Source organism: Acanthaster planci, linkage group LG21 (genome assembly GCF_054643075.1).
Source record: "Acanthaster planci isolate LZ-2023a linkage group LG21, COTS_SCS, whole genome shotgun sequence".
Lineage (NCBI taxonomy): Eukaryota > Metazoa > Echinodermata > Asteroidea > Valvatida > Acanthasteridae > Acanthaster > Acanthaster planci.
The window spans coordinates 5,532,414-5,554,033 of NC_141797.1; the positions used below are offsets into that span (position 1 = coordinate 5,532,414).

Here is a 21,620-nt window from a genome sequence, read left to right on the forward strand (position 1 = left end):
TGGAAAACAAATGTATGTTTTGTACGTTTGATGTTAAGTTACCGCTTGTATCCTTTCAAATCAACTTGTAAATGGTATTTTTATGTCTAGGCTCAGGGAATATGGAAAGCTTTTTCCCAAAATAAATGTCCAGTTGTCTATATCAGTAAAAAAATCTTCACTCCACTGAGAGCAGGTGCTATTACTGTTTCTAAAAATCTAGTATCTTCATTTCAAAATTTGGTAGCGTGTCACATCTCAGGGCCCCTCTACCTTTCCCTTTATGATGTGCCACTGAAAATCAATCTCGCTGTTAACGGACCACACGTCGTTCACCTATCGGACTGAAAGAGCCCCTGGCGTACAAACGCACGTTCAACGACCACGATAAAGTCGTCAAGTCGACAGACACCGCCATACAATACTCCGTGTCTGATCTGACGCTCAAATACGAGGTCGTGACCAGCAGCGACCAGGCCCAGACGTTGAGAAGCAAGCAAAGGGGTACGGTATACTACCCGTTTGACCAGATTCACTCGTGGAAAAAGCAAGCGGTAATGTGGTGTTTGCTAATTATTAAGTGCTGTAGTCACATGAGGGCTCTATTCATGTTGTCCATGAATCGCTTGGTACGTTGCCGTGTAGTAAAACTTGGTGTTTTGGACATGTCATGCGAGCACAAGAGATAGTGCCAGGTTTAATAATGCATTAATTTATAAAATGTTAATGTCTTGGTTCTGTGAGTTATAGATAAATGCAAATAGGTAGATATTTAGTCCAGATCGATTAATAGAGGGATTAAGTTGCAATCAGTTAAGCCCAGGTGCCCATGAATATACGTGTAAATTGGTCGTTTGCGCCACAACCTTGGATCTTTTCCAAAACTTCTAGACAACTTTGTAATCGTCAGGTTCAAGGCCTTGAATGGTCCAGTGGATTTGCTAAATTGTACTAGCTGGGTTGGGGGCCCTAGCCTAGGGGCAGATTGGCTACATCGACTGGTGAGTTACATGTATATAGCCAGTTTTATATAATAGCTAATCTAAGGTCATAAAAGTGGCCGTATGTAGCAGGGTGCAAGTTGAATGTCAAATTTGCAATGTGGTGTGCACGTACGTGTACCTCCACCTTTGTTATTGTACATGTACATGTGCAACATATTATACATGACCTGAAAATCCGCAGCATGTACATGTTACATCGTAAGTTACATGTGGCACCAGCAATTCTCTTCATTGATCATAGAAATTGGAATCCAATCCAATCCAATCCAATCCAATCCAATCCAATCCAATCCAATCCAATCCAATCCAATCCAATCCAATCCAATCCAATCCAATCCAATCCAATCCAATCCAATCCAATCCAATCCAATCCAATCCAATCCAATCCAATCCAATACAATCCAATCCAATCCAATCCAATCCAATCCAATCCAATCCAATCCAATCCAATCCAATCCAATCCAATCCAATCCAATCCAATCCAATCCAATCCAATCCAATCCAATCCAATCCAATCCAATCCAATCCAATCCAATCCAATCCAATCCAATCCAATCCAATCCAATCCAATCCAATCCAATCCAATCCAATCCAATCCAATCCAATCCAATCCAATCCAATCCAATCCAATCCAATCTAATCTAATCTAATCTAATCTAATCTAATCTAATCTAATCTAATCTAATCTAATCTAATCTAATCTAATCTAATCTAATCTAATCTAATCTAATCTAATCTAATCTAATCTAATCTAATCTAATCTAATCTAAGATTTATGTTTGTTTAAATTAATAATTTTGTACTGGCAGGTTTTTTCATGTTCAAAGTGGAGATCTCCAATAAACCCAAATTTGAGAGTGACACAGGAACCCCAAAATTTGGCCTCACCGCCTCACTTTCTCGCGTCACCGTGAATTACACTACAAATGGTAACACGGATGGGGTGTGTCTATGCTGAATTGTTCGCTACTAGTGTTGGTGTGAAGGCTACCATGAGTTATGGCTGCTACCATTAGGCCTGCTTGTCGATCAAACTAGTGAGCTGTGCTCCAGGTGCATGAGCTACATGAACTGTGGGCAGAATGCAGTGCTGTGTACAAATGGTGTGAGCAGTTCCTGGATACTACATTTGGCCGTAGATTGTTGGGACTGAGACAGGGCTCAAGAGCTGCTACAGTGACGGTAGGGGTTAAGTGGCTGGCGTAGCTTGAGCTACCTGTGTACCAGAAAAGTAGCCATTTAATTGTTTGTAGAGGGAATTTCCAATTTTCCAGGTTTGATACTGTAGTTGGGTTTATAGTAGTTTATGTTGTGTACATTTAGGAATGAGATATACGTACATGTACGTGTAGGCAATTTTTGAATATACTAGCTGAAAGACCAGTCGATGTGGTTGTTCACTAGGCGAATACCAAACAACTTTTTGGTTCAATTAGTTGGTTGACCAAACTGCATTTGTTGATGGTTAAATTGTAGGCTGCACTGTGTGGTTTCCCTCCTTGTTCACGCACTTAGGGTTTTGATGTGGCAACCTCAGAGGCTGGGCTCGTTGAGCAATTGGTTAAGGGCTTGACTGAGGCATTGAAGCAGAGTAAACCCTCGTCCCAGCGGCCCAATAAACTCTCGTGGTTTTCTGGTCACCCAGTCAAGCCAGGAATGGTTGGAAGAGGTTGACATTTATTGTCGCCAATGTCGGGTTCCAGAATCTGAGAAGGCTCAGGTGGTTATTAATCACTTGAAAGGAACTGCACGAGATGAAGTTAAATGCCATGGGGAGCCAGGGCTCAGTTTTGATGAGTTAGGCCGGTTTTTCCATAAACACTTTGGGGGTGGAGAAACCTTTCAGTCGTTGCATAAGGCTATATATGATCGGTATCAGGGAGAACATGAAACGTTGATGGATTTTTCTAGGGAACTCATCTGTCTCTATGATAGAATACTAGAAATTGCTCCTGTTGCTCAGAAAGATTCCTTAAAGAGTTTAAAGGACGAAGCATTAGTAAGCCAGTTTGTTGCAGGAGCCCACTGCCAGAGCACCCGCTTGGAGTTGAGACGCCTTGAGTTGGAGAATCCTGGCAAGACTTTTATGGAGATTCGGTATTTGGCCCTCGAAACATTCAGGGATGTTGAGCGTATCCCTAAGGCTAGATCGAACCCAGGTTCGCCATATGTTAGGTCGGATCATGGAGAATGGTTGGATCAAGTACAGGGCTATATGCGGGACTTTGAATCAACGGAGGGAATTGACGAAATTTTTGTTGATCGAATTAGCACAAAGCCTGAACATGGGCAGCAAACCCAGGACAAGATACTTAGATCCATTCAGGATATGCAGGGACAGATTGCTAAGCAACAAGAGCAAAGTAATTCATTGTCGATAAGATGTCACAGTTGCGCCTACCTGAACGGGGTGGAAATATGACTACTGGACAGCTGCCCAGTAGTGTGCAATATGTGCCAGTCAGGTGTTTTAGGTGCAAGAAACTTGGGCACATTAAAGCCCATTGCCATGTAAAACTGCCTGTCAGTCGCAGCATTGATGAAGGGAATTCCCCTCGGGAATCTGTGCAGCACAATCCCCTAGCAAAAGCCAAATGAGGAGGGGTCAAACTAGTTTCCCACATCTCTTTAGGCCGGGTGGTGGGGGATGTTTTAGGAAGGGCCTGTCCACTGGGAAGTCAGTTGTAAGGGAAGTGGTGCCGCCTGATTTGTCTGTGGATGATTTGCCTACCAAGCTAGTAAAAAAGTAGTCCAAGGGCTGAGGTCACACTAGCTGGGATACCAGTTGAGTGTGTTTTAGACACAGGTGCTGATGCATCCCTCACAAGTGCTTTATTTTACCGTGAACATCTGAAGGGGGTAATGAGTGGTGTTAAGCCACTTGGTACTTACCTACGAGTTTATGGGGTAGGGCAGATGGAATTACCCGTAGAGGGGTCTGTTGAAGCTCCCTTGGTGGTTCACGATCAAACAATGATTGCTCATTTCTTGGTGGTTAAGGGCCATGGTTGTGAATGTTTGCAGGCCCTTGTGCCCGGTCTCAAGGTCGATCCAGATGTAAAAGATGCTGAGGCATGGAATGTTGCTCTTCAGTGGTACCGGGTTGTTAAAGAGCTGATACCAATAAAAGTGGTAGAGACTGATCGCAATGTAGGGAGACAAGTAGCTGTGCGTACAGGCAGGAAGCCCACAATTGTGCTTCCAAGGTAGGTGCAGGTTATCATTTGTCAGATGAGGGCCCCCGTGTAAGTTTAACAGAACAAAGTAGTCATCGTAAAAGGATTACCATCAGGCCTTGTGACTGCAGTAGACAAGCATTCAGTTGGAGTAAGCAGTTTGAGTAAGGCAGGACAAGCCTATGCTGATTGTGATCAATGCGATGGAAAAACTGTTCGTGTACTGGTGGCTAATCTGGGTGCAAGGGCATTAGTAATATCCTCATACACTAAGTTGGGCTGTGCCCAGGAGGCAGTTTTAGACGCATCAGTTAGGTTGAAATCTGGTCAGGATAGCATAGCAGTATCTGTCAATCATGTTTTGATAGAACAGATAGGTCAGTCTGAGGTGATACCTCCCGAATCAGACTGCTAAGTTGGGTGCTTGTGAATCACGCTGGGTGGCACAGCTTTTGGCCTTTAACTTTGATGTAAAGTTTCGTTCTAGGGCTTGCAACCAGTCCGCTGACGCGCTCAGTCGTTATCCTGGGCACTATTCGGCAGAGGAGTTAGTGCAGCACAATACAGCAGCAACAAGGGTCCCTTTGCAGGTGGACGTAGGCTTAAGGATTTGTAAAAGGCGGACCCAATACTGAAGGTAATTTGGGACCGTTGGGAGCGGCATTGGCGTCCTGGTGATGCTGCACACGGACATGAGGATGACCCTCTTGCATTGAAGTTTGGTTGGCAGTGGTCGCGGTTTGTTGAGCGGGACATGGTTCTTTGTCGACGAGTGGAAGACCCGTTACTTGGGTAATTGTTTCAGGTTCTTTTGCCCACAGTCCCCCAGCAAAGGGTTATTGAAGGCTGTCATGAGGGGTGGGGGTCTCAGGGTGTTGTCCGAACCTGCTCGCTTCTTAGAAGGCGTGTTTACTGGCCGAAAATGGCTGCTGCGGTTCGTAAGCACATTGGGAAGTGCCAGCAATGTATCCTTGCAAAGGCGTCACAGCCTGTTCTTAGGGTTCTCATGCGCCATTTGCTAGGGTTCTGACCTCTGGAAATTCTAGCCATAGATTTTGTAAAGATTGACAGGGGGCGGGGTGAGTATGAGGACGTGTTAGTCATGACTGACATTTACACCAAATTTGTCCAGGCGGTACCGTGCAAGGACCAGTCTGCAGGAAAGGTTGCCAAAGCACTGAGAGACCACTGGTTCTCAAGGTTTGGTACTCCATATCGGCTTCATAGTGATCAAGGGCGTAACTTTGAGGGGGTGTAGTTCGTGAGTTATGTGCATCATATGGCATTAAGAAGTCACGAACAACACCCTACCATCCTAACGCCCACGCCGAAAGGTGCAATCGATCATTATTTGGATTAACCAAATCAGTGACTGAACAGGACAGGTGCAAATGGCCAGATCTGCTAACGCATATGACATTGTTTAAATTCTACTCCCGATTGCAGTAAAGGTGTAGCCCCATACATGTTGATGTTTGGGTGTGAGCCCACAATCACATTAGACCAAATCCTTGGGCGCTGTGATAGTGATTGGGAACAAGATTTTACAAAAGAGCAGCAGCAGTTACTTAATCGCGCAAAGGACTTGGTGACGGAGAATGTAAAGAAAAGGTCTCAACAGAATGAGGCTACATACCATGCCAAGGCCAAGGCAGGCCCAATACGAGTTGGTGCACAGGTCCTTTTGAGGAAATGTGCGTTTAAAGGCCATCATAAGATTCAAGATAAATATGAGAGGGCACCAAATAGCGTATTGTGGGTTAATCAGCAAAGGGATGTTTACCGGATCCGCCCAGTAAATGGAGGTCCCGAAAAGACAGTAAATCGAAAGTACCTAATGTTGGATCCTCTGGCAAAGTCAGATTTGGAGAGTACTGGCAATTCTGGCGATGAATCGGAAGATGGTTGTTTATTCATGATAAATGGACGTTTTTCCAAGGTGTCAAATCGGGAATTAAGCAGTGAAAAAGTAGGCAAGCCTCCCGGAGGGATGGATGTTGATGGGGCAGCACCTCTCAGGAGGTCTAACAGAAGTACTAGAGGTATACATAAAAACCCATTCCACCTTCATCGTTCAGCCTTGATCTGATGCACCTAGCTAAAGACCTGGGATGTCTGGTGAATGCTAAAGGTTATGTATTGATGGAAAGTCTTGGTGTATCCAGTTTCCTCATGGCATGCCTAACTGGCCAGTTTCATCAGATGCCTCAGTGGCAGCGGGGCGGCATTACAGTTGGTGGATTGAGCATATGTTTCTTAAAAAGAGGGGGGTGAAGGTTTACAGATTTCATATGAGTAATGGGATATTTCATAAATGAGAATAGAATGTGTGTATCGATTAAAAACTTTGATGATGTAAAACGGGACTTACAAATCACATTTTCCCAATTCTTTCTGAATAAATCCGATGGAAACTCTCTCAGGCAGGGCTGTAATTGCATTTTATTTGGAAAAAAGTCCTTTTGGGGGCGTGGATCGTATGCACGTGGGTTGAGGGGGCACTTAGCACCTTGGACCCATAGGCCTAAATGACATTTTCTCGGTTCTTTCTGAAGACAACACCAGCCAACGGATGGCAAAAGGCACCACGCGATTCATGTTTGGTCATTCTGTTCTTTCCCCCACCCAGCTTGCGTCAGACCGCTCTCACATGTTTCAACAGGTGATCTCAGCTAAGCGCTGCCAGGCTAGGCCAGCCCTATAATAACAAGGTCAGACAGAGGGCAACAAACTATCTGTTGTGGCGTCAGCAATACAGCTCCAGACGCGCTGATAATCCAAACAGCATCTCATTGGTCTAAATTCACTGGCCTGATTCACTTGTACAACAGGGGAGGGGGTATTTTCTTCCCAACTATGTGCAGTGAGGATTGTGTATGCAAACACATGCTAATGTATTGGACAGGCGATGTTTCAGACTGGCTTCAGTGACTGCCTGGGGTGATCCCAAGATTGAACCCCGCTCCAAAAGTAGCAGCACAAGGGTTTAGGAGAAGTCAGGTACGGGGTCGGTTGGGTCATGTGCAGCACTTTGAAAAACAATCCGATATCGTGATTTGTGACCCAAGGCTGTCCTGCCTCACATACGGGAGAGCCTTTGTCGAAGAAAAAAATATTATATATTAGTAATAAATACAGCTTAACAAAAACTACGGATGTGTAATACATTATAACTTACCCACTACTATTATTCTTATGTTATTATTCTAAAAATAAAACGATTCATGATATGTCGATTTGTCATGAAATGGATAATTACTTATTCCCAGTTTCCTTGGAATCTTTTCAATAGACTGGTTGCCGCCCTGTACGTAGTCTCCAGACGTCTTACGGACGTCTTCCGAACGTAGGACAGGTAGTGGGTAATGACTGCGGCAGGATCCTGCCGGGTGTATGTACTTGAGGAAACAGTGCCCACTCAATGCACAAATCAAGCAGGAGCTGATAACGTATTTTGCGTATTTTAAACAGCAGCTAGCTACCGGTTCCTATGCAATGGGGAAGGGGACCAGTCCATCAACAAAGACGACGCCTCACTTTGCGATCAGAACGGGCGAAATGAGACATACATGTAGCCTATTACTATGCTGTTGTTAAGCGCATGTCCAGCGCACGCGCAGGCCATTCACAAAAGGTGTTTCTTCAAAACTGAATTAGTATGGCCAGAATGTCAGCAAAACGTGAAATCCATGGGATTGATGTAGACTCACCAATGATAAATATACAGCTGTGTCTTAAATTCCCCAGTGTAAAGTGCTTAGTCTCGAGTCCCCGTGTCTCTTCGATCCCCAACGCTATTTAAGGAGTCCCTTCATACCCGTTTAGGTACATGCCAGCATATATTTAAGCCATCAGTTAGTTGGTTTTATAAATAATACCATACCATAAACCAAACATTGTAGCGAAAATTATTACGTGCAACGTTCATGAAATTGCTTCAGAAATGCATATTGTTTTGTGGTTACTGTGGCAAACTTTATTTCAACAATTACAGCGTGGGTATACCCAATTACACCATTCCTACCCACAAGTATAAACTCTGTGGTAGTTTTCCAGACTTCAAGCTTTAGAAACAAAATAATGTGCCGAGAATGTAACCCTGCGACGCTGTATGATTTTTTTTACACGGTCTCTGGAGCGGCCTTGCCGGGTGAGTCCGTATCATTTCTCAGGGTTGCAGAGCCCCGAGTCCGTCCTAAAGGTATATAAATACATCAGTGGTTGTCTCCTAGCCTCTACAGCTCTTAAAAACCACCAAAAGTACATCACAGTACCGTGGGGGCCGTTTGCCCAGGCTATCCCGATTAGGCGGGAGGGCCTCGCCACGCGCCAGCCAGGCCACACCACCACCACAACACCCCCAACCAAAATAACACTTCAAAGACCACCAAAAGAGGCCTCTGACAAGTTCCAGACAGCTGTCAATGATAAAAAAACATTCCACTGTCTGCCCCAGGCATCGTTTTATTAACAATCCATTAGATTGTACACAAGGGGCCACTTAGCACAATTCTATGGGAGTTGGCTGGAGGCTTGCTGGAGGCCGGCTGGATTTTGTCTGGCTAGGGGAGGCCCTGGCTGTAAAGTGACTAAACCAGGTTTTTCAGCATGTACAGGGGTAGGATATGATAAATAGTTGTTGTATTTGGGCGAACAAAAATTTTAAACGTTAATTAACTCAATGGACTCGCCAAAAGAGGCTGGTCCCTCTACCCAGGCTAAGGAGGTTCATTGCGCAGTTCAACGTGGTATGTGGGCGCTGTATGAGTGCCAGTGGTTAGAGATAAGTACAGGGCTGATGCCGTTTTCATTACAATTTTGACTTTTCCAAAACTATTAGCATGAGCTGTGTTACAATTAATGAAAATTGTTCTATGGGCTCAATAAACTATTAACCATGAAAGTGTTTTGATAAAATACGAACCGGCATGTAGTTTGTATATACAGGACGCTTATCCGATTCGGCGATCATCGGTCACATTTTTATATTACATGTAGAGCGTATGGTTTACTCTTGTTTACATATTTAACATTGTTTGGCCTTCTTCACATGTTCAGTCATAACGATTTGCATAAGCATGTTACAGAAAGCAGCAAGAATTTACAAGTATATAAATTTCGTTTTACACACTTTCTCGCAACATCCAAATAAAGGGTAAGTTCTGTGGAAACATTCAGTCGTAGAAGTACCACAAGACAAAATATTAAAAGTGAAATAAATGTGACGGCCGGTTTTAAAAGGTGCCTTTAAGACAGGGTCAGGGTAATGGACGCGACTAAAGCCCGAGCCGCAGGCGAGGGAATTATCAGCGTTCATTTTCCGGACCATACACATACTTTAATACATTTATAAATACCGTTAGTCTTATCAACTAACGTTTAAGACCAGCTCTGCTTGGAGAACAAACGGTGATAATGCGGCTCGGGCAAGAGTTTTGTCCATTCACCTGAGCCAATCTTAAATGCACGTTTAAGTTTGGTCGAGAAATATTTAATCGCTTATGAAAATGCACTAAACGACTTTGTATGTACACACTTTCCACAGGCATTTATGAATAGGTTAATACTAGGAATATTTTATGTTCTATGAATTCAACAAAGGCATTAATTTATTAATAATTGATTGTATAATGAAACAATTGCAAATATACAATGAAATCGTGATTTATCATTAACTATTTCTACTGATGACACTATCTGTGTAATATTAAAGTTTGTAAACAGGCAAAAAGCTCATTCATTCATTCGTTCATAAAATGGACTTTACTTATGATCCATAACTTATGTAATTTCACTCTTCACTTGCTGCCTAAATTTCGAGGTAGAATGTACTTATCAATCATAACTACACGATTCAACTCTCTCTTTTTTTTGCTGCTTAATCTTTAAAATCTAGACTTTATATCTGCACACTTTCTGACAGCGTCTATGTACAGGGCAATTCCTTTGAAAGTTTAAGTTCTATACACTCCATAAAAGTATAAATTATCACAGTCCATTCATATTATAACTGTATTTTCACGTAATATTAAACATTCCTGAAAGTGATAAATTAATTTCAATAGTAAATGACTATATGAAGTAATTAATGCAATATAAAACAGAACGTAATCATTATAGCTGTATGCCTACCCAACTCTATCTCAACCTTGCTGCATCTGTTACGTGAGATCTACTTGTTTGGTATGCGAATACTCGGAAACAAGTATTTAAGGACAGCAATCAAATACGGGCATTGTGGTATCACACCATACACCAAATACATGTCCATAAGTGTAACTTTGAGTTTGAAGCGACCAATGTTTTCGGACGCATAGAGATAAATTGAAATATCTTGCCTTCTTATCCCAGTTTCTTTATCTCACCCTTGGTTTGATGAAGTTTAGGAATTTTTTAAACGAAAGGAATTTCAAAGAACCGTAGCCGTCGGTGGTTCTTGCATGTCTTTTGGCATGAATGCGATTCTCTTAAGCGGGTCCTCGTACTTTAGTAATTTTGTGATTCTGTTAGATCCACAACAATCCTTCCTTTAGGAGGTAAAATTTTGAATATTATGGATTAATGTAGGCCTAACACAGTGTAAGGAAACACTTTTTAGAAGTATATCGTTGGAAATCACAAACGAGTGTCATCCTCAGGGCAGGTATTGGCCCTACGGCAAACTGCGATATCACTACTTGTGCCTAACTTTGGTGCACCCTGCTGAGCAGCGTTTGAGGAATCTCGACTACCACTAGCCGAGCAACGTGCTGAAATCATGCTGAAGATTGTGTACAGGTATGGATTAAGGGATGAGTTGATGGGCAGAATAAACACCACGGTCCAGGCGTACATATGCGGCTGAATGATGACGGCACCAGTCTGAGAGAGAAGACCCATGACGATAACAGGCATCCAACAACAGAAATCGGTCCCCACGATGACAGCCATCCGGAGCGCCAAGCTCATTTCTTCTCTGTTCGACTGATGGAGAGTAGATCCCCGGATCCGTGAACCCTTCACCCTTTGATAAGATTGCCTGACCGTTATGAAGATGACAAGATAACATAGGGCAACAATGAAGAAACAGAGCAAATTGACACCCAGAAAAAGAACAATGGAATAGACCCAAGCCGGTCTGTGGTCCTGCGCTACAGGAATTTTGAAATTCTCATGACCAAATGGGCTGCTGACGCCCTCCTCTTCAAGTTTGTAGCTGGCAGGTTTTGTGATGAGTGGCAGGCCAATACAGACATCTGACAGACCATAGACGTCTGAATCTACGTCTGAGCCAACCAAGATGGTGGGAAGGCTACTGAGAATGAACGCCCCAAACCAAGTTATTACAGCAGCTACTCGAGCAGTTGGCTTGGCCAATCGAACGCTCCCAGGAGGCAAAACAACACACAAGAACCGATCTACACTGATGAGTGTGATGAAAAACACGCTTGCCTCGCTGGATAAAACTGAAATAATGCCAGCAATTTTACATAAGGTACTCAGCCTCCACTGTGAAGCGAATGTGTAATACGTTTCACCCATAGCTAAATCTGCCGATGCAATTATTACCATGTAGACCCCCATGAGAAAGTCGGAAACAGCCAAGTTCAGAATGAGAAAATTGTGCACATATTTGGTACCCTGGCCGACGTTTGTCTTCACCGATGTCAAACACCGCCAAACAACTACACCAAAATTACCAACCAGGGCGCTCAGGCCAAGAAACCACATGGAGACACGAAGGAATGTGTTCTGCATGAGACTTCCACAGTTGAAGAGAGGCGATTGCTGTTCGGTGGTAAAACAGTTAGCTGGGTCGAATGACTGCAACTTCTTGAATTCGCAACACAAACGGTAGTCATCAAGATACCTATTTAGACGCACAAAGTGAACACGAGTAATTTTATTACACCAATCACAACACTGACCTCTTTTTTTCCATTCTACAAGCTGTAGATAATGGTCATGGCAGCCCTACAGCTTTGGAGAAAGCACTGCATTACTCACAATGTTTGAAGTTTGGTGAGCTCCAGGACAGCTGACGGATGGATATCAATGGACTCATCCCTTGCTTTTGCGTCTTGTCCGCGAATCAACACCCTGGAAGAATAGGTAAATAATTTAATACTACCCAACAACAATGCCCAGCTCTGAAAGAAAAATGAAAAGCGTGCATATCGTTAGTAACCAGGAACAGATCAAAAAAAAAAAAAGAACCGAGATGGTGTCAAAACTAACATCCCTATCATTGATAGAGACAAATAACAAGGGTGTTAACTTTAGACCACGGGCAATCCACAAGAAACATACAGTGGATCATATTTACAAAATTTGGAGTTCCTGCAGTCCTCTGAATGCAAATTCCGCGATACTTGTCAAGGGAACGTCTTTCATGACACTGTAACAATCAGAAGAAGACCAAGCAAAGTGTAATCTCGGTGATCTTTCTACCTGTTGTCTGGTAAATTCAATTGTGGTTCCTCCTATACAGTAGTAATGAGAGACGCCTGTACTCAGTGCGTAGTAATAAAGTATGTAATAAGAATCCAACGAATTAGTGGAATTATGGGTAGAGGTTAAAACGTTGGCCTTCATTGGCTTTTAAGTATGAAGGAAAAAAGACCTTAAAAGTCAAAGGATGAACCCTGACGAGCCTTGAAATTTTTATACTCATTTGCAAAAAAAAGCTGTTGTATCTGTTCATATTTGGTGTTCCTGTCATTCATCTTTTTATTTTTTTGGACACAAACACAAAGTCACAATAACATTTTAGGGGAACTCAGATCGCTTACAAAAGGCTTGTATTGTGCCGATAACCGTTTGAAAAAAGAAACCCACAGCAGGCCAGCCACTTAGGCAGCCACCATTTAGCAAACCACAACCATCTGCTACTTTCCATCGTATCCTTGGCCAAAAAAAACAGCCCAGTGTACTCTCATGCAATCGAAAGAAATAACAAAATTGACAGCACTTACATTCCTTGAAGCATGTCGAGTCCTTTGAAGGCGTCATTTGTTAAAGTGGTTAAATTATCCTGCGAGATATTCCTGTTCAAAGATATTACACAAAATCGGCACCATTGTATATCCCAACTCGAACCGACTAACCAAACCACTGTTGATATTAAAGCTTTCATAGCAAAAAGCCGACGCGTGAAGCAATTATTGTGTATTGCTGCAACAGCATTATGTTTGGATCGTGGGAACAAAATTTGGAAAGCAAGGCCGATTGAGCTTGGTGCGTGGAGTACACGTAATGCATTAATGACAGGTTTTCTCAGTTTGTTTGCATATGAAAACAAGATTACTTATAAAGGTTATTCTGGCAATTTTTTTAACACTGAAGTTGTTTTCCTCTCTGAGAAAAACGGTCAGTTCAGCGTCTTTTTGATTTGTATGCCTTACTAAATTTGGCTTAGCACCTATACCACATAATACAATAATAAACTGGTATTTTGCGGTACAAGCCTTGTTTATCAACCGTGAAGGGGTATGGTCAAATCGGGTGACCACTTATTGTTGTTAAATATGTTGCAGTAAAATATCCTAGTATCATAGAATAAAAGAGAATAACTATGTCTTTGGTCGTTTTTTAACAAACATCCAGTCAGGAGAATGGACGCCAATAATGGTCCAAGTCGGTAGCTAAAGACACCATTAGAGCGTCCGTTCTCTGTATCAGACGGTCAATTTAAAAAAAAAAAGGCCGGCCCTCTCGCCAGTTGTCATAAACAATTCCCTTTTATGGAGATTTGACACGTACTATGTAATTCATTAACACCCGATCCGACTATCCCAACACTACCGTGATGCTGATATATTATCGTATGACGCAATACAGTAGGCAAACTTATAAGTGATGCTTTTTCGTGACGCTGACTGGTCTCACTTACCAGTTTGCCTAATATATTGCATCATACGATAATACATTAGAATCACAGTTCTTGTGGGCTATTTTGCTGCGCAGGCCTCACTTATAAGTAGCAGTGGGTAGTCAGATCGGGTGCCATTAAATCATTATCCGTTCTCCTGCGGTGGTCTTAATTAACGTTTAACACCAGCGAGGCACATAAACACATATTTGTTCCATATATAAGTAACTAATGTGAGTCAGACAGCCAAACAAGTTTTAAAAAACATAACTTCCACAGTCTTCCCCAATTTTGCTTTTCTTACCCCTTTACGGTATACGTTAGAGGTACGTGCCTCCGCGAGCCCATGCTTTATGAATCGTTAAGTACAAGCCACGGGATGGCTCTTGATCAATATTAATCGCTCTTCTATTTTTTCAAAACCACAGGTCATTCATTTAGGACTCTGCCAAACCAAAAGGATGCAGGTTTTTTATTTACATTGAAGCCCTGAGAGCGGTTTTAAGCGCAGTAAGACGTTTCGTGTTTGCTTAAGACGTGTACAGAAGCTACCATCAGGTTTGTAGCCATTGAACTCCACTGCCCAGTTACTACACAGCGTCCGCCAAGTATTATTCATTGCAAACGTGTTTTGCTGTGTGTATCGCATTTGTTAACGGTAGTACGCAATCGGATAAAGTTCAAACACATTAAGGTCAGTTAATGGCACTGAAGTAACTAGATTGTCATGTTGCATGCCAAACCTACAGCCAAAGGAGTTCGCTCAACCCATCGAATGACAGCGTTTGGATGTCTCGTATGCCATTGTTGGTGAGGAACCTGCAAAACGAAAACAAAAATAATAAATAGGTTTAAAGAAACGAACTCCTTGAGAAAGCTGTGGATATTAGAGACAGTTGTTTTTTAACCAGGCAGGCCAGAATGTGCACTCAATAAGTGCATTTATTGCATAATGTTTGTTTTACTGTCCTTTTTCTCCTTTCATGATGGATGCTAGAAATCATATACAGATCCGGCTTACTTATGCATTCTTTAAAAATTGTAGGACGCCATTAGCAGATCTAGCGTTTATAAAATGGGGGGGGGGGCATTTTGCGGTTTGGAAAGGGAAATGGGGTGCGCCAGATATATTTTTTTAAGAAAACAAATCTTCAAAGTAATTGAATAATCAATATAGAGGGCCAAAGAAAGAAATGGAAAAAAAGTAAAATGAAGAAGTATCTCCCAATCTTCAAAATGGAACAATCGACAAATGGGTGGAGGAGATGACTTGGCTGCGCTGAATCTGATACTGCCTGTTCAAAATCCTGTTCTAGATCGTGCCTCAAGAGTTGAAGAGCCAGTTCTAGACCGTGCCCAAAGAGTCGAGATCCTGTTCTGGAACTGTCTCAAGAATTCAAGAGCCTGTTCTAGACCGTGTCCCATAAGTTTAAATACCTGTTCTGGACCGTGCTTCAACACTTCTAATGCCTACTATAGACCATACCTCAAAAATCAAGAGCCTTTTCTAGACCATGCCTCAAAAGATCAAAGGCCTGTTCTAGACCGTGCCTTAAGAGTTTAAGAATTCGTTCTTGACCGTACCTCAAGAGTTCTGGAGACTTTTCTAGACCGTGCCCAAAGAGATCGAAAGTCTGTTCTGGACCGTGCCTCAAGAGATCCAGAGCCTATTCTGGGCCGTGCCTCAAAACTTCAAATGCCAAATGTAGACCAGCCTCAAAAGTTCAAAAACCTTTTCTAGACTATGCCTCAAAAGATCAAAGGCCTGTTCTAGACCGTGCCTCAAAAGTTTAAGAATCCGTTCTTGACTGGGCTGTAAGAGTTCAAGAGACCGTTATAGACTGTGCCTCGTGAGTTTAAGACCATGTTTTATACCGTGTCCCCAGAGTTCAAGAACCTGTTCTAGACCGTGCCTAAAGCGATCAAAAGCCTATTCTAGACAATGCCTCAAAAGTTCAAGAGCTTGTTCCAGACCATGCCTAAAGAGTTCTGGAGCCTGTTCTAGACCGTGCCTTGAAAGTTTACGAACCTTTTCTAGACCGTACCTCGTGCCTTTAGGACAATGTTTTAAACCGTGTCCTTAAAGTTCAAGGGCCTGTTCGAGACAGTACCTCAAGAGTTTACGAGCCTGTTCTAGACCGTTCGTCGAGAGTTAAATAACAAGTTCTAGACCGTGCTTCAAAAGTTCAGAAGCTTGTTCTATAACATGTTTAAAGAGTTTAAGATTCTGTTCTTGACCGTTTTTCAAGGGTTCAAGAGACTGTTCTAGACCATGCCCAAAGAGATCAAAAGCCTGTTCTGGACCGTGTCTCAAGAGATCAAGAGCTTTGTCCAGAAATTGTCATGAAAGTTCAAAGGCCTGTTCTAGACCGTGCCCAAAGATTTTAAGAATCCGCTCTTGACCGTACCAGAAGAGTTGAAGAGCCTGTTCTAGACTGTGCTTCAAAGGTTTAAGAGCCTGATCTTGAACGTGCGGAGAGAGTTTTAAAAAAGTTCTAACCGGATTTCAATAGTTCAAGAACCTGTTCTAGACCACGTGGCACTAATTAAAGAAATTGTTCTGACCGTGACCAAGTAGCTCAAGAGCCTGCCTCAACACCATGCGTAAAGAGTTTAAATGCCTGTTTGAGACCATGTCTTGAGGTTTCAAGAGTCGGGTCCCTCCGAAGGTTTATCTGTTTCCGTTTGCACAAGCGCTTACAACACGCAGAACGATACTTGCGACACTCCAGCATCACAAGCATTGGCTTTTTCCACTTAGTGAAGTTGTTTGTACATTTACGTGATTTTCCCTTCAGGCCTCTCAAACAAGCCGTTTACAGACAAATAACTCTCTGACTTACAGGGATTGAAGCTTCAGGAATCGTTTCAAAAGGCCTTGGTCCAATTTTTTGACAGAGCCACCAGTAAGTTCTCTGAAACGATTAATAAAACTTGCAGTCAGAGATATGTAAGCGCTATGACACCAACACGTAAAGATATCCCTAGTTACAGGTTGAAATGGGAGCTGTTTGTCACATTGATTATATTACACATGCAACCAATTTTGGCCTCTTCTAGCAGTTGTTCTGCTATCATGTCACAGATGCACTTACAGCACATTCGTAATAGCTGCCATGTTATCAATTGTATCCGCTGTCCATCCCGATTGACATCTAACATAGAGGGCGTCATTATTATAGTAGCACGTACACTCACTTGGACAACGGTTCACATCTGAAATGGACAGTTTGAGGTAAGACGCTAATTAGCTTGAGTGTTCATAAGCATTCATTAGTAACGATTTTTGATGTTTCGCCAGCAAAAAAATTCAAATCAATAATGCTATTGACTGGTCAAAGGAAAGGTGTTCGACATTGTTCGAAAAAATTAGTCATATAGTTAAAAAAACATTGAAACATTATTCCGAAATTTTTGGTTAGAGCCTTCACACCAGAGAGGGTCCAAGCATGGCACGGATAAATTGATTTGAAAATGAAGAACTACAGAGTTGCAGAGCAAAGTCTCAAACGTAACCGATAGAGAACCTCTGTTTTTCTCTGGGTTAACTGAGGAAGTATGTCTGGCTCTGCAAAAACTGGCCCTTCAGCCTATGTGTAACAAATTGCTTTTAATAAGAAGTAAATTTGTGTATTTTTAACCTCTGTTGCGAATTCTGTTTCCGAGATACGGTAAAATTTAGAATTTATCTCTGACAGATGTAGGCAATGGTCTGTTACATACAAAGGCGTAGCATAACTAAGGGCCCTTTTTGTAGAGTGGGTCACAAATAGATATTTTTTTAGAACAAAAACTGAAAAGCTAGCACGGAACTTTTCAGAGCTTTAATTCCATACCACAATTCCTTTCGTCTTCGCCGAGCAAGCAGTGCTTGGTGCCATCACAGACTTCCATCCACAGAATACATTGTTTGCTTCCTCGGCACTGGAAAAACCCAGGACAGCTAATATTGTCTGGACAGGAACGCGACAAAAATATATGATTGACGAAAGTGTTTTTCAAAAACAAAGATATAAAAATATTTTTTCATATGTGTTCTGTTTTCGGAAAGAAACAATCAAACAAACTTAAGAAAAAGTCATAAAGAAAACAGTTCAGGCCACACCATATTACGGACCTCGTACAATGTGCAAAAAATACTCACAGCACTGCTGTTCATCGAATCCATAGGGACAGTCCGTAAAGCCATTACAAACAGCTTGGGATGAAACACAGAGCGTTGAATTCTCACATTGGAAATCAGGCTCACCTGAACACTCATTCGGCCCTAAAAATCAACACACTGAAAATTAACTTTTTGAACTGTTGCAAAGAAATTACATATTCTGCAGTGGAAAGTAAAAACAGCCGTTAAGAGTAACATTGAGAAATAGCAGTGACTCCCTGTAGCAAAATGTGAGGGCCGATAAAACATCTTACCTGAAAACATAAACATACGAAAGCTACATCTCACAGTGGTAAGCAACAAGGGAAACCTTTACAGTGAAAAGAATCATGAGGATCCAACTATCCGTGACACCCACCAAATCATAGGCTATAAAACATACTGCGATATTTAATGAATTTGTTGTCCTCAAGTTTTGAATGTGTGTGCTTTGCAATGGGGGAAATGTGGTACTCACAAATCTCAAATACCTCGACCTTCATTCGGAAACCCCTTCTCCTGAATGACCCATCAGTTTGAAACATAACACGAATGTTTGGACGCATTGAAGTTACTCTCGTAACACTTGTTGTTCCGAACAAGCGCAAACAGTTTGGTGGCCTTTCGGCAATATCCCCGAGCTCCAAGCCAGGCCCCACTACCGTGACGAGGTCAGACGATGTCACAGTTTTGAAATCCAAGATGCTGATGACAATGAATCCATTTGAAGCGCTAAACTCCCAGTGGCAGCTCAGGTAGTTGGGATACCGGTCGGGGTAGTTAGGAGAGGTCAGATTGTAGGGAAGATCCTCCTCCAGATGGATTTCATTCTCTCCACAGAGATCTAGCGATGATAAAATGAACAAACAAACAAACAAACAAACAAAACATACGCACTGACATAATTTAGCAGAAGGGGGTTTCCGCGGATGCTTCTGCCCGGAAATGAATCAGATAGGTCTTTGGCCAGCATTCGCTTAAGTGTCACCACTCTTGTAAACACTTGTGTGCCACCCAGTAGCCTGGCGGATATTTTGTCCCCTCAACGGTTTGAACTCAAACATGGGTTTGTTGTTACGGTCATTTTAAGTCCGAGGCTACACGTGCCCCGAAACAAATTTTAGACGAACTTGGACATCAAAAATATAAAGGCTGACCACAAATGGTCAGGAAGTTAGCTTCAAACTGTGCAGTGCGCATTTCCAGCAAAAACGTTTTGTATGGTCGTGTGTATGGGTCCAGGTGTCCCATTTATGTACGCCATGACACCAACATGTTATGCAATTGCCCACACGATGGCCTTGTACGTGCACATGCTTTTCCCGTGCGCAGAGGCGTCTTACACGTGGACATGTACAGTGTACTTTATGTTCGAACATTCTGCGGCCAAGTAAATTGTTCAAGTCCAATGTCCATGCTCCTCTTCGTTCAAGGTGTGTCAAGAAGATGCCTGGATATAATTGGGGGTTCTCAAACGTACGTCAGAAAATAACGCCATCAATTGTTAGGAATAAAAGTAAAATTTACCACAAGAAAGGAATTTTTTCCATATTTACATCCCCATCGTGTTATTTCCATACTAGTGAATATTTAAACAATTCATTAGCAGTTTGTCCAGGGAGGTTTTCATGAACCCTTTAAAGCTTTTGTACCTTTTAACCATTTTGGTTCTAATGGCTACGTTTTAGGAAAAGAAGCAACAATTTGCGTTTTTCCCGAACTTTAACTCTGTACCTACCACAATTCGTTTCGTCATCGCCGATTAAGCAGTGTTTAGTTCCATCACAAACTTGATCCCAAAAAATACACTCTCTGGTTTCCCTGCATTGGAAAAACTCGGGGCAACTTATGCTATCTGAGATAAAAAATGAAAAATACGATGATTGGCAACAGCATTTCAGAAGAAACGACTAATGACAAGCGGGCGTGGGGTTTTTAGGGGGAAGACCCTCCTTTCAATCTGCTTTCAAAAAGAAACACTTTCACTAAGCTTTTAACCCGTTTGATTCCCAGGGCAATTGTTGACGCTTGCACTAGTGTAAGAATTTTTGATACATTTCATTTTGAGGTAATATATGAAATAGACTAATTGGGCGTGGTACACGTAAATACAGGCACGGACCGGGGGAGGTTTAGGGGGTCGAACACCAACCCCCCGTAAGAAAAAAATGGTGAAAAAATCATAACAAAAAACTAAAATAAGTGCACCAATGTCATTAAAGACATTAAAAATTCCAGCCTAACCCCTTCCCTTGGAAAAATCCTGGATCCACCCCTAAAATAGCGCGTGAATAAAATTTATGAATTCAAGCTTTTCTACATTAAAAAGTGACTTGATTCATAGCTTGAGAAATTGAAGAAATATTGCACTGGACCTCAGAACTGGACTAAGGGCTTTCAATAACGAAAAAGTTACACAGTTGGGTCCAAAAATGACGCTGTTTTCAACCACAAGAGCATCATTTATTCTTTGGTTTTTTTATACGAATCCCAAATTGAATAAAGGCTAAAATCATGGCTCTTGAGGTTTTTTAAGGAAAGGAGAGTCCAACATTTCAACAAGGGAAGCTTTCTCGAGGCACCAGCGGAACGAAGACAAGTCTCCTTTCAAAAACATTTTTCCATAGGAAAGCACAGGGGTACATACGGAAGCGTATAAAAGCCACTTGCACATCATTTTTTTTCAAGCAACTCGCCAAGCTGAGGATCTTGCTGCGGCGTCAAACTTGATATCCCGCCCTGGCAGATATTTTAATAGTTTCATAAGTCCTATTTATTGTGCCATTTTGTACCTGAAATAGGATGCTTTGAGGTTGGTTTTAGATTGCTTTGAATAAAACGAGATGTTATATTTCAAAAAAGCTTGGTTACCAGCACAAATTAAATGAACAAAATCTCATTTTGAGACGTGGCTTTCCATATTTAGGTGGGGGCTGGACTTTTTAAAGGTCTGTCTTTCATTTCCAAGATGCCGAACAAAAGTTATCGGAAGTTGAAGTTTCAACAATCGAAATGTATTAATTTAAAGTACTTAACACGGAGAACAAAATAAGTACTTTTATAAGTTCAACGCAAACATGACGGCTTTGGAAGCAATAAAGCATTTTGAATTACTGAATGCCTTACCCCCCCCCCCCCATTCACGTTCAGTGCACACGAGCGATGCGCTCGTGGAAGTGTTGGCCCAAGATATAAATGCTCAAATGACCTCCATCCAATAAACATTCGTCAACAGAATAAGGTCAGAGCCCTTAACAATAGTCCAAGCATACTGTACCTCCCCACACCAGATTAGCTGCAAGATGATTGTGCATGGGTCTGTGATATTTACAACACCTCAAGAAAATTTAAATGCTTACTTTAGAGAGCCTCTCAAAAAGCTAAGGATGACTCGGAACATTTTTGCCAATTTTCTTAAATTATGAATTAACCCAAAGTGTGCCTTTAAGGCATGATGGTAACAGCCT

General features: G+C 42.1%; 1 protein-coding gene across 1 annotated transcript; it reads right to left on the bottom strand.

The window, feature by feature from the left end:
• Positions 1 to 9,425: 9,425 nt before the first annotated feature.
• Positions 9,426 to 17,956, bottom strand: LOC110989413 (G protein-coupled receptor GRL101-like). Its single transcript, XM_087131456.1, has 6 exons — positions 17,846 to 17,956; positions 17,105 to 17,225; positions 16,853 to 16,924; positions 14,757 to 14,828; positions 13,114 to 13,185; positions 9,426 to 12,008 (listed from the first exon to the last, which is right to left on the bottom strand). Exons 1-6 carry the CDS (start codon positions 17,901 to 17,903, stop codon positions 10,775 to 10,777), a joined length of 1,629 nt encoding a protein of 542 aa, XP_086987582.1. The 5' UTR covers positions 17,904 to 17,956; the 3' UTR covers positions 9,426 to 10,774.
• Positions 17,957 to 21,620: the final 3,664 nt, after the last annotated feature.